Source organism: Bos indicus x Bos taurus, chromosome 5 (assembly GCF_003369695.1).
Source record: "Bos indicus x Bos taurus breed Angus x Brahman F1 hybrid chromosome 5, Bos_hybrid_MaternalHap_v2.0, whole genome shotgun sequence".
Lineage (NCBI taxonomy): Eukaryota > Metazoa > Chordata > Mammalia > Artiodactyla > Bovidae > Bos > Bos indicus x Bos taurus.
Genome location: NC_040080.1, coordinates 8,842,168 through 8,854,889, shown reverse-complemented (window position 1 = coordinate 8,854,889; position 12,722 = coordinate 8,842,168). Strand labels below are relative to the sequence as shown.

The 12,722-nt window shown below is 39.3% G+C and overlaps 1 protein-coding gene across 1 annotated transcript in view; it reads right to left on the bottom strand.

The window, feature by feature from the left end:
- Positions 1–12,722, bottom strand: part of ENTHD1 (ENTH domain containing 1) — an 87,293-nt gene that overhangs the window by 46,085 nt on the left and 28,486 nt on the right. The window contains exon 3 of the mRNA XM_027543515.1: positions 9,610–9,725. Within this exon, the coding sequence (XP_027399316.1) occupies positions 9,610–9,725 (116 nt within the window). The remainder of the gene's footprint in view (positions 1–9,609; positions 9,726–12,722) is intronic.

Sequence of the window (12,722 nt, the reverse complement as noted above, 5' to 3'; positions counted from 1 at the left end):
GCCACAGGACTGGAAAAGGTCAGTTTTCACTTCAATCCCAAAGAAAGGCAATGCTAAAGAATGTTCAAACTACTGTACAATTGTGTTCATTTTGCATGCTAGCATGGCTATGCTTGAAATCCTTTGAGCTAGGCTTCAGCAGAACTTCCAAATGTACAACGTGGGTTTCCAAGAGGAAAGGAACCAGTGATCAAATTGCCAACATTCGCTGGATCATAGAGAAAGCAAGGGAATTCAAAAAACATCTACTTCTACTTCATTGATTACGCTAAAGCCTATGACTATGTGGATCACAACAAATTGGAAATTTTTTGAGATGGGAATACCAGACCACCATACTTGTCTCCTCAGAAACTTGTATGCAGGTCAAGGAAGCAACAGTTAGAACTGGACATGGAACAACTGATTAGTTTAAAATTGGGAAAAGAGTAGGCCAAGGCTGTATATCATCACCCTGCTTATTATTTTCTAATGTAGAGTTCAGTAGATAAATCATGTCTAATTCTTTGTGACCCTATGGACTGCAGCATGCCAGGATCCCCTGTCCTTCACTCTCTCCCCCAGTTTGCTCAAATTCATGTCCATGGAGTTGGCGATGCCATCTAACCATCTCATCTTCTGTCACTCCCTTCTCTTCTTGTCCTCAGTCTTTTCCAGCATCAGGGTCTTTTTCACTGAGTCAGATGTTCATATCAAGTGGCCAAAGTATTGGAGCTTCAACTTCAGCATCAGTCCTTCCAATCAATATTCAGGGTTGATTTCCTTTAGGACTGACTGGTTTGATCTCCCTGCAGTCCAAAGGACTCTCAACAGTCTTCAGGGTATATCATGCAAAATGCCAGGCTGGATGAATCATAAGCTGGAATCAAGATTGCTGGGAGAAATATCAATAACCTCAGATATGCAGATAATATCACTCTAATGGCAGAAAGTGAAGAGGAACTAAAGACACTCCTGATGAGGATGAAAGAGGACAGTGAAAAAGCTGGCTTGAAATTCAACATTAAAGAACAAAAATTATGGCATCTAGTCCCATCACCTCATGGCAAATAGAAGGGGAAAAAGTGGAAGCAGTGACAGATTTTATTTTCTTGGGATTCAAAATCACTGTAGATGGTGACTGCAGCCATGAAATTAAAAGACACTTGCTCCTTGGAAGGAAAGTTATGACAAACCCAGACACAGTACTAAAAAGCAGAGACATCACTTAGCCAACAAAGGTCTGCATAGTCAAAGCTACGGTTTTTCCAGTAGTCAAGTACGGATGTGAGAGTTGGACCATAAAGAAGGCTTAGCACGCAAGAATTGATGCTTTTGAACTGTGGTGCTGGAGAAGACTCTTGAGAGTCCCTTGGACAGCAAAGAGATCAAAGCTGTCAATCCTAAAGGAAATCAGTCCTGAATATTCATTGAAAGGACTGATGCTGAAGCTGAAGCTCCAGTACTTTAGCCACCTGATGCAAAGAGCTGATATTGGAAAAGACCCTGATGCTGGGAAAGATTGAAGGCAAAAGAAGGGGGTGAAAGAGGATGAGATGGTAAGGTAGCATCACCAACTCCATGGACATGAATTTGAGCAAACTCTGAGAGAGAGTGGAGGACAGAGGAGCCTGACATGGTGCAGTTCATAGGATTTCCCAGGCAAGAATACCGCAGTGGGTTGCTATTTCTGTCTCCAGAGGATCTTCCTGAGCCAAGGATCAAACACATCTCTAAATCTGCACTGGCAGGCAGATTCTTTACCACTGTACCACCTGGGAAGTTCAGGACCCATGGACAAGACCAAATGTGTCTTTCTTCCTATGATCACAATATCACAATCTTATAGAAGTCCAATTTTAATGTAGTCAAATTCTGCTCTAGATATGGCATCTAGATATGAAGTTGGAGAAGGAAATGGCAACCCACTCCAGTGTTCTTGCCTGGAGAATCCCAGGGATGGGGGAGCCTGGTGGGCTGCCGTCTATGGGATCGCACAGAGTCGGACACGACTGAAGCGACTTAGCAGGAGCAGCAGATATGAAGTTATTTTTAGAAATACTTTCTCTAGTCTAAGACTTTATAAAATGTCACCCCAGCTTTTTATTTCAAGAGACTATTTTTTAGATTAGTTTTAGGTTCATAGCAAATTTGAGAGAAAGCTATAGAGATTCCCCTGTATATCTCTATAGTCCGTGGGGTCACAGAGTTGGACATGACTTAGCAACTAAACAACCACCACCGCCAACAACAACCATAGTTCCTGGCACAGAGCTCCGAAAACCCTTGGAATTTCCTGGGTGATAGGAGTATCTTTTGTTCTAATGAAGGGACTCTTGGCGGGTTCTTCAAGGCTTCAAAATGGGGACTGGCCATGAGAAAGCTCAAGCCATGGTTAGACACTTGAAACTTTCAGCCCTAACCTTCCAAGAAAGGAGGTGGGTTGGAGATTCAGTTAATGATCGATCATGCTTATATGATGAAGCTTCCACTAAAAAATCCTAGGTACATAGTACAAAGAACTTCTGGGTTGGTGAACACAACTGCATGCTGGGAGACTAGTACACCCAATTCCGTGGCTACAGAAGCTCCTGCACACAAAATGGCTTTGGGTGCATTTTTCAATCTCAGCTTACATATTTCTTCATCTGCCTGTTCATTTGTGTTCTTTATATATTCTTTATTATATAATAAACCGATAAATGTAACTTTCCCGGACTATGTAAGCAAATACTGCTAAAAGCTGTTTTATCAAATGATCGAACCCCAGGAAGGGGTCACTGGGACGTGGATTTATAGCGGCCAGCCAAAAGTATGGGTGCCAACCTGGGACCTGCAATTGGATCTGAAGCAGAGGCGGGGGGAAGAAGTGCTGTGGACTGAGCCCTTAGCCTGTGGGATCTGATGCTGTCTCCAGGAGAAAGCATCAGAAATAGATTAAATTGTAGGCCATCCAGCTGTCAGAGAATTCCCTGAAGTATAGAAAACCCATGTCTCTGACGTTAGAAGTGGAATGTGGTAGCGGTATGACAGTAAAGGCGAAACATGGGTGGGGTGGGGGTGGGTGGTGGATAATGTGTTTTTATTTTTAAAAGGCAAAAAAAAAAGCCATAAATAAAGTAAAAAATCAAATGAATGACAAAGGATTAATCTACAGAATACATTAATATAAGCAGCTCATACAGCTCAACATCAGGAAAACAAACAGCCCAGTGAAAAAAGGGGCAAAGACCTAAACCGACATTTCTCCGAAGAAGACATACAGATGGCCAATAAACACATGAAAAGATGCTCAACATCACTCATTTAGATAAAAGTAAATCAAAACTACAATGAGGTATCACCTCACACCAGTCAGAGGGGCCATTATCAAAAAATCTACAAACAATAAATGCTGGAGCGGGTGTGGAGAAAAGGGGACCTCTTGCTCTGTTGGTGGGAATGTAAATTGATAAAGCCTCTATGGAGAACAGTATGGAGATTCCTTAAAAAACTAGAAATAAAACTACCATATGACCCAGCAGTTCCACTACTGGGCACATACCCTGAGGAAACAAGAATTGAAAAAGACACTTATATCCCAATGTTCATCACAGCACTATTTACAATAGCTAGAACATGGTAGCAGCCTAGGTTTCCATTGACAGATAAATGGATAAAGAAGTTGTACATATATAATGGAATATTACTCAGCCATAAGAAAGAATGCATTTGAGTCAGTTCTAATGAGGTGGATAAACCTAGAGCCTATTATACAAAGTGAAATAGGACAGAAAGAAAAAAACAAATATTGTATATTAACGCATGTATATGGAATTCAGAAAAGTGGTGCTGATGAATCTCCATGCAGGGCAGTGGTGGAAATGCAAACATAGTGAGCAAAGTTGTGAACACAATGAGAAGAAGAGGATGGGATGAATTGGGAGAGCAGCACTGAAACATATACATTCAGTTCAGTTCAGTCGCTCAGTCGTGTCTGACTCTTGGCGACCCCATGAATTCCAGCACATCAGGCTTCCCTGTCTATCACCAACTCCTAGAGTTTACTCAAACTCATGTCCATTGAGTCGGTGATGCCATCCAACCATCTCATTCTCTGTTGTCCCCTTCTCCTCCTGCCCTCAATCTTTCCCAGCATCAGGGTCTTTTCCAGTGAGTCAGCTCTTTGCATCAGGTGGCCAAAGTATTGGAGTTTCAGCTTCAGCATCAGTCCTTCCAATGAATATTCAGGACTGATTTCCTTTAGGATGGACTGGATGGATCACCTTGCAGTCCAGGGGACTCTCAAGAGTCTTCTCCAACACCACAGTTCAAAAGCATCAATTCTTCAGTGCTCAGCTTTCTTTATGGCCCATATTTTACCATATGTAAAATAGAGAGCTAGTGGGAATTTGCTGTATGATGCAGGGAGCTCAAATCCGGTACTCTGTGACAACGTAGAGGGCTAGGATGGGGTAGGAGGTGGGAGGGAGGTTCAAGAGGTAGGGGCCATTGTACCTATGGCTGGTTCATGTTGATGTATGGCAGAAACCAACACAACACTGTAAAGCAATTATCCTCCAATTAAAAATAAATAAATTTTAAAAAATCAAGTGAAAACTAAAAATGATTAGATAAAGGACCAGATAATGGGTTAAATATTTAACAGACAAATAGCTCTAGTAACTGATAAAGAAAAAGATAGAAACCAAGTGGAAAAATGGGCAAAAGACATGAATTAATAAATAAATAAAAAGAAACACAAAGCCCAATAAACACGTGGTAAGTTGTTCAAACTTACAATTAAGATAAAAGAAATTTAAACAAGATTTTTCTACCTTTTAGATTGACAAAGATGTAGAAATTTGATAATACTCAGTATATACAAAGATGAGGGGATACACTTTTGGTGGATATAAAGTGGTGCAACTTTTGGGAGGACAATTTGGCAGTACTTTTCAAAACTAAAAATAAATATAACCTTTCAGCAATTCCACTTTTGGGACAGCATCATAAAAATGCATGTACAAGGTTGTTATTGCAACACTGCTTTTAATAGACAAAAACATTAAAAAAATCCCAAAATGATTACCAACAGGGATGGGTTAAATAAATTAAGATTAATTTATACATCAAGAATACAACATGAGATAAATAAGTTCTTACCCTTTTATATTGTTTAAACTTTTCTCAGTATTTTCTAATTTAAAAAGAATAAAAATATAAAAATGGAAACAAATGACTTTTAAGCACAAAGCAAAGATGCAAAAAAGAGGTAAAAGGAAGATGAATTAACATAATAAGTATAATGTTCATTTCTCTAACAGCTTTGATATGTTCAAATTTTTGCAAATATCATAAATGATATATGTTAATAGACTCAAGAATAAAAATTGTTTACTCTTCACTTAATAAATAATAAACAGAGGCAGTAAGAAATAAACATTTTTCTTCTGTCACTAGCGATTTAGTAACTCAGAACTACACTGAAGGCTTTGGTCAGCTTTAATTTTGTGTGAACCAATTTATAGCATCCCTAACTGTTGCTATGGAAACAACTGAGAGCCAAAAAAATCATAACCTCATTGTTGGATCTTCTCAAGTAGGAAAAGAGGAAGGTCTTTTGAGCTGATGAAAAGCTACAAATAGCCTTACTAATTAGCAAATTTAATAATAAAATTTCTGGACAGTATGCAAAGACAGAACTCATCCATGTCTAAGTGTCATAAATTTAAAGGCTTTCTCTAGTTTTGAATGTATCAGAGGCAAGTACTATTTGGTTTTGAAAGTCCTATTCTGTTCAGAATTTTACTTACTGCTTTTAGATCATTTTTGCATTTGTAGAAAGAGAATAGTTAAAGAAGTTGCTATTAAAAGTTTTTAAAAGATTTTTTAAGTACCCCTCATTCTGCCAAAGCAATCAACAATATCATTTCTTTCTCATTCTGTATTAAGAACATGAGAATTTTAATGTAGATGCAGGACATTTGGCAACAACAATTAGATTTACTATTCATCTTGGTAGGTTTTGTCTTCTGCTACAAGAGAAGATTACTGAAGAGGACATGTTGGATTGCATCAAGTATTCTTGACAGTAATAACAGCAATGTTTGTCAATGGGATGACGGAAGAGTGTTCTGACATAGTCATGCTTTGAAAAAGGAAAATCTAGCTTTAAACTTCGAGAGATGGGCACCATTTTCTGCTCATGGATATAAGATGTGAAATGATGTAAATCAATTACAGTGGATTCCTCTAAAGAAAAAACAATAATGATGAGAATTTAAAGACTGATATTAAAAAAAAAAAAACAAAAAACCCAGTAGGTGACATTTTATGTCTTTGTGAGACTCCATAGCATCTAAGATTATTCAAGTCTATTCTCTCCCTTAAAAGCCAGCAGCAGCAAATAAACTGATGGCAAATTTTAAAATCATTTTGACTTAACCTCATAACTTTGAAAATAACCTATAGATTTTCAATCTGTGGGCTACTTTGCAATTAAGATACAGTGGAATTTTAATCCTATGCACTTTTCTGAGCTACTAGAAAATCAGGTAAATCCGATACCTAGTGGCTAGGGGGAAAAGGCTGGGAACAGAAGACTAGGAAATAGTTCCAACCCCCTCATAAGACCTCCGGCAAAACCCTGAATGAAGCACTCAGAGCAGGAGGCCGAACAAGCCTCTATCACAGGAAAAGAGGGGAAGGGCACTAACATTGACTGTCTCCTCATTCATGCACTTCATTTTTCATTAACACAAAGTGGGCAACTGAGGATTCAATAATGGACCAGAAAAGTCTCCAAAGCTCTAGAAACGGACCTTTCTTTCTAGTAGGAGAAATACATAAAACAGAAAAACGAACGAATGAGACAATTTCATAGGGCCTTGACTGGAACAGATTTCCAGTCAAAATCGTTCTACTTGCTCATACTGCAGGGATATGTGTTCTCCAAACACAGAGCAACGGAAAAGAAAAGAGAAAAGTGTGAGAATTAAAGGCATCATCATGCTAAAGGATAAGACGAACATCTTCACAGATGAGAGCATGAATGCAAACACATGACAGTGAGGAGGTTGAAGCTGTGGATCTTTGAGTGAAAAAAAAAAAAAAGAGAGAGAGAAAGAGAGAAAAAACCAAAGGGTCAGTTCCAGAGGGGTAAATACAGATTTAAAATGATCATCGAGGACAGGAGTGCTGAACATGGGCTGACTGCTTAAAATGATGCCTGGGCATTGGGCTCCCCTACTTACAAAGGAACCTGAAATAATTAACCTGGCATCAGTCACAGCCTTGGACTCTGGCTTCTCAAAGTATTACACAAGTGGGTTCGAGAGGACACAGACTAAACTTCACCAGCAACTGAGCCACAGTATCCCTTGGTCTGGAGACTGGATCTGGAGTATCTCTGACATGAGCGAAAGAAAGGGGCTGTCCTCTGAAGGGAGTGCCTCCAGTGAGTGCAGAAACCCTGAGCAGGTGAGAAGAATCCATGGGACTGAGCAGGCAGGCTTGAGAAGACACTTCTTCACCCTTCCTCTTCCAATCCCCTGGGGCAGGTGGTTTACCACTGAAGGAGTGCCTCCCTCTAAAGCTGCTTCTTGGGGTGCTAAAGATACAGACCTAATCCGAGGCACTGATCCTCAGAATGAGCAATGATTAACTCTGGTATTCTTGGACGGAAAGGGGAGGGGAAGGACGTGTTCTCCACCCCGCAGTCCACTTCTCCCCCATCTCACTTAAGCTGACAGAGCTGACACGGACTAAGGTCTGACCTCTAGCAGTCCTAGACAAAGCAGCCATAATCTCGAGGGGTAAACAGTCATTTGAGGACCAAAACGATTTTAAAAAAACACTGAATTACAGGTTTTGTCAAAGTATAGATATTAGAAAAGATGGACCAAGGACTTAAAGTTAGTATACAAACTAAAATAAATAAAGGGACAAGCAATATGTAACAGGAATAAACACAATAAAAAGAATGAAATAGAAACATTAAATATCAAATGTAAAAACAGAACGTGGAAACAGAGAACACAGTCAGGATAAACAGTGGAATGGATTCGCCGAGAACAAATATCAAACTGGAAGATCAGACTGAGAAACTCTACATGAAGAAAAAAGAAACCATTAAATTGAGTCTATCAAGAAAACTGAAGAGACATGAAGGTAGAAATAGAATTACTAATATTCAGATAAGAAGAGCTCAAGAAAGAGAGAAAAATAAAAATAAACAGTAGGAAATATTTGAACCAGAGATAACTGTCTCAGAATTAAATAGAGGTGAGAGTTTGTCCATTGGAGAGTCTCGCAGGGTGAGAAAGAAGAGAGATAAGGAAAATCTACACTTAAACACTTAGAGTAAAATTTCAGTCTTTTCAACAATGGTGTTGAAACAATTGGATATCAGTAGAGAAAAATGTTTTGTTTTTTTTTTTATCTCAACTATACTTCACACCTTACACAAAAATTAAACCAAAATAGATCAGAGATATAAATGTAAAACATGAAACTATAAAGCTTTTAGAAGAAAACAGAGGATAAAACCTACATGATCTTGGGATAGACAAAGAGCTCTAAGATACAACACCAAAAGCATGATCCATAAAGTAAAAAATTGATAACCTGGACTTCACTAAAATTTAAAACTGTTGCTGGAAAGCTGGGTGAAGTGTACCTGGGCCTCTGTACTATTTCTGCAACATCCTATAAGTCTATAATTACTTCACAATAAAAATGTTTACATGAATAGAGGAAGATGGACTCTTTGATAAATTCAATATTATTTATCCATGAGTGCATGCTCTGTTGCTTAGTCATGTCTGACTCTGCAGCCCCATGGACTGTAGCCTGCCAACCTCCTCTGTCCATGGGATTTTCCAGACAAGAATACTGAAGTGGGCTGCCATTTCCTCCTCCAGAGGATCTTCCCAATCCAGGGATCAAACCTGTGTCTCCTGCATTGGCAGGCGGATTCTTTACAAGACAGCCACCTGGGAAGCCCTTGCTTACCCACAGGGCGTGCAAATAAAATAAAATAAGACCCCTATCTTAACACTATATAGTAAAATTCTAGAGTGCATAAAGTGCTTCCCTTGTGGCTCAGCTGGTAAAGAATCCGCCTGCCAGGCAGGAGACCTGGGTTCGATCTTTGGGTTGGGAAGATCCCCTGGGGAAGGGAAAGGCTACTCACTCCAGTATTCTGGTCTAGAGAATTCCATGCACTATGTAGTCCATGGGAGTCACAATGAGTCAGACACAACTGAGCAACTTTCACTTTCATTTAGAAGAAAAAATAAGAGACTTTTCTTATATTAGGATAAAAAATTTTTTTCTTAAGATTTTTTAAGACACAAAGTATAAAGGAAAACTTTGTTAATACAATTTTGAATAACAGAAGGTATCAAAAGCAAAGTTAAAGGAAGATAGTTTCTCTTCCCTGAGGCTCGAAAAAGAAAGAAAACAAAATTTCCCTTCAGGGCTCCAGAAAGAAATGCAGCCCTGTAGACACCTGGATTCTAGCCCAGTGATCCCTGGGTCAGACTTCTAACCTACAGGACTGTCAAATGCCACTTTTGTGTTGACTTAAGGCACTAGGCTTCTGGGAACTTGTTAGAGCAGCAATAGGAAACCACGGTGACGACTCACCTCTGTCGATTTCCAAGCATTAATCTTGATGGGTGTTTCCTGGGACAAGACAGTTCCACTGGGCACCTCCATGTCTTGACACTGCTCTTGTTTCTGTCCTGCCTTGGAAGTGTTTTCTGTCAACAACATAAAGCTAAGATTTTACTTTGACAAAAAAGTAGTCATGTTTTCACACTGGCTCACAATTTTTCAGTTAATCACTTCTGACGATCCATTTTGTCTACAAAACATTATGCGCCAGTGGTAACCAATGAGTATTAATCATTTAATATATCCCTTTATCATAACTGACAAGTTTGGACAGATTTTAAAAATACAGCTTCATTTCTAGCCCTTTCTCCCATCAATGATTCTATTTTACAGTTTTATTATTTGAATCATTTAAAAAATAAGGTATAATATAGAAAACAGAGTTTGAAAATGTGAAAATTACTCAAATGAAATTCTAGCAAAGCAGGAGTAACATCTATAATTATTTTAATACTTAAAAGAACTTTATTACTATGGTGTGAATTTCATGTGTTCCAGGCAAAAGTAATCAGAAATATACAGGTTTTTTGAGAAAAAGAAACTTTAAACAAATTTTTTATTTGAAAAATTTAAAGAAAAAGAACATGCCAATGAAGATAAGCTATTTTTGTTTATATCTATTTGCTGAATTTAATGATTTTTGTAGTCAGTATCACTTTCCTTCCTATGTTAAGTACTATGTAAATGAAAGTATTAGAATCAACTATATCCCAGCATGTTATTGGGCACCACAAAAAGTCTAAGAATCTATCTTCAAAGTAGTATACACACTTCAGGGGGTATTTAAAGACTTCCCAAGGGTTAGGTGGGCATCAGTTCAGTTCAGTTCAGTCGCTCAGTCGTGTCCGACTATTTGCGACCCCAGCACGCCAGGCCTCCCTGTCCATCACCAACTCCTGGAGTTCACCCAGACTCACGTCCATTGAATCAGTGATGCCATTCAGCCATCTATTCCTCTGTCGTCCCCTTCTCCTCCTGCCCCCAATCCCTCCCAGCATCAGAGCCTTTTCCAATGAGTCAACTCTTCACATGAGGTGGCCTAAGTACTGGAGTTTCAGCTTCAGCATCATTCCTTCCAAAGAAATCCCAGGGCTGATCTCCTTCAGAATGGACTGGTTGGAGCTCCTTGCAGTCCAAGGGACTCTCAAGAGTCTTCTCCAACACCACAGTTCAAAACCATCAATTCTTCAGCACTCAGCCTTCTTCACAGTCCAACTCTCACATCCATACATGACCACAGGAAAAACCATAGCCTTGACTAGATGGGCCTTTGTTGGCAAAGTAATGTCTCTGCTTTTGAATATGCTATCTAGGTTGGTCATAACTTTCCTTCCAAGGAGTAAGCGTCTTTTATTTTCATGGCTGCAGTCACCATCTGCAGTGATTTTGGAGCCCAGAAAAATAAAGTCTGACACTGTTTCCACTGTTTCCTCATCTATTTCCCATGAAGTGATGGGACTGGATGCCATGACCTTCGTTTTCTGAATGCTGAGGTTTAAGCCAACTTTTTCATTCTCCACTTTCACTTTCATCAAGAGGCTTTTTAGTTCCTCTTCACTTAAGACAGCTATAAAGGATGTAACTTTCAGATCCGCAAGTTTTGTATATATTCTTACCAAAAACTGACCTGCCTGAGAATGCAGCTATGCAGAAGCATCTGGCTAGTTCTTTTCCTCCTCCTTTCATAATCAATTTTCTCCCACTTTACAAAGAAAGACATTTTCTTCACCCACCTAATCATGGAGCATCTTCCCTTCAGCTACAAGAATAAGAATCTCCGAGGCACCAAACAATAGTAAAAAAGACTGGTGTAGGGAAGCTTCTTTTCTTCAAGGCATGAAAAACCCAAAGCACAGCTTCAAAGTTTGTCCCGTCTTACACGTATTTCTTTCTCTCAGAAAGCATGGCATAAGTCACGGGCCTTTGGGGCCACACCAGGATGTGTGGTACTCAGATGTATCACAGTATGGAGAAGCAGGACAGTGTCCTCTTGCTTCCCACCCCCTGGTACTGTCAAAGAATGCGTCATTCCTGGGGAAGAGTCCCAGAAGAGAAGAGCAAAGAAATCATCGGGCATAGAAGCACCTCATTCCACCAGCGCAACACACTCAGGGCAAGCCTTTGTGGTGGTGGTGGTGTCGTCACTAAGCCGTGTCTGACTCATATGACCCCATGGACTGGAGCCTGCCAGGCTCTTCTGTCCATAGGATTCTCCAGGCAAGAATACTGGGGTGGCTTCCCATTTCCTTCTCCAGAGGATCTTCCCGACCCAGGGATCAAACCTGGATCTCCTGCATTGCAGTCAGAATCTTTACCGATTGAGCTACGAGGGAAGCCCTAAGGGGAGTTCCACCAATGCAACACGCTTGGGCAAGGCTTTGTGCCTTAGCTTTGAGAGTGTTAATACAACCAGAGTGATGGCTGTTTCCATGTGTATTTAAATAAAGTAAAATGTTTTCTGAAAGGAAGTTTAAATCTGATTTGACTGGTTGTTTTGACAATGAGGACCAGCTTTGTAAACTATGTAAATATGATAAATATTTTCCAGTAATTGAATGAAACAAACCTGCAGTTCTGAAGATTTGATGAAAATTCATTTAAAGCATATGACACACACAAAGAATCATTTCTCAGAAACATTTGTGTTGACAGGTACATTGCAATTAGTGTTTTTATTTTTCCCACACATTCTGAGTATATTGGGTTACCTTAATGTGTAACCAGTATAATTGATAGTCATTTGATACATTTTAGCGAAAGTTTTTTGGTATTATTCCCAGAAATTGAGAACATAAATTGCTCCCAGTGACTGTTTAACAAGTCTTTTCCTAAGTAGGCTGTTTCCAATCCTTTGCTTTCAACAATGAAGAAAGACCTAATCATGTTAACAGTTGACAAGTGATGGAAAACATTTTTATAATAAATCACTGTATAATTCTGGGCATATTACTTGGAAAGAAATCATAGAATTGATTGACACTGCTATAATAAAACACCTTCTATTCCCACCGACAATTTTATGTGAACAAGTCTTCTCAGCATTTATATCTATAAAAATGTAAAACAGAAACAGAATTTTCATT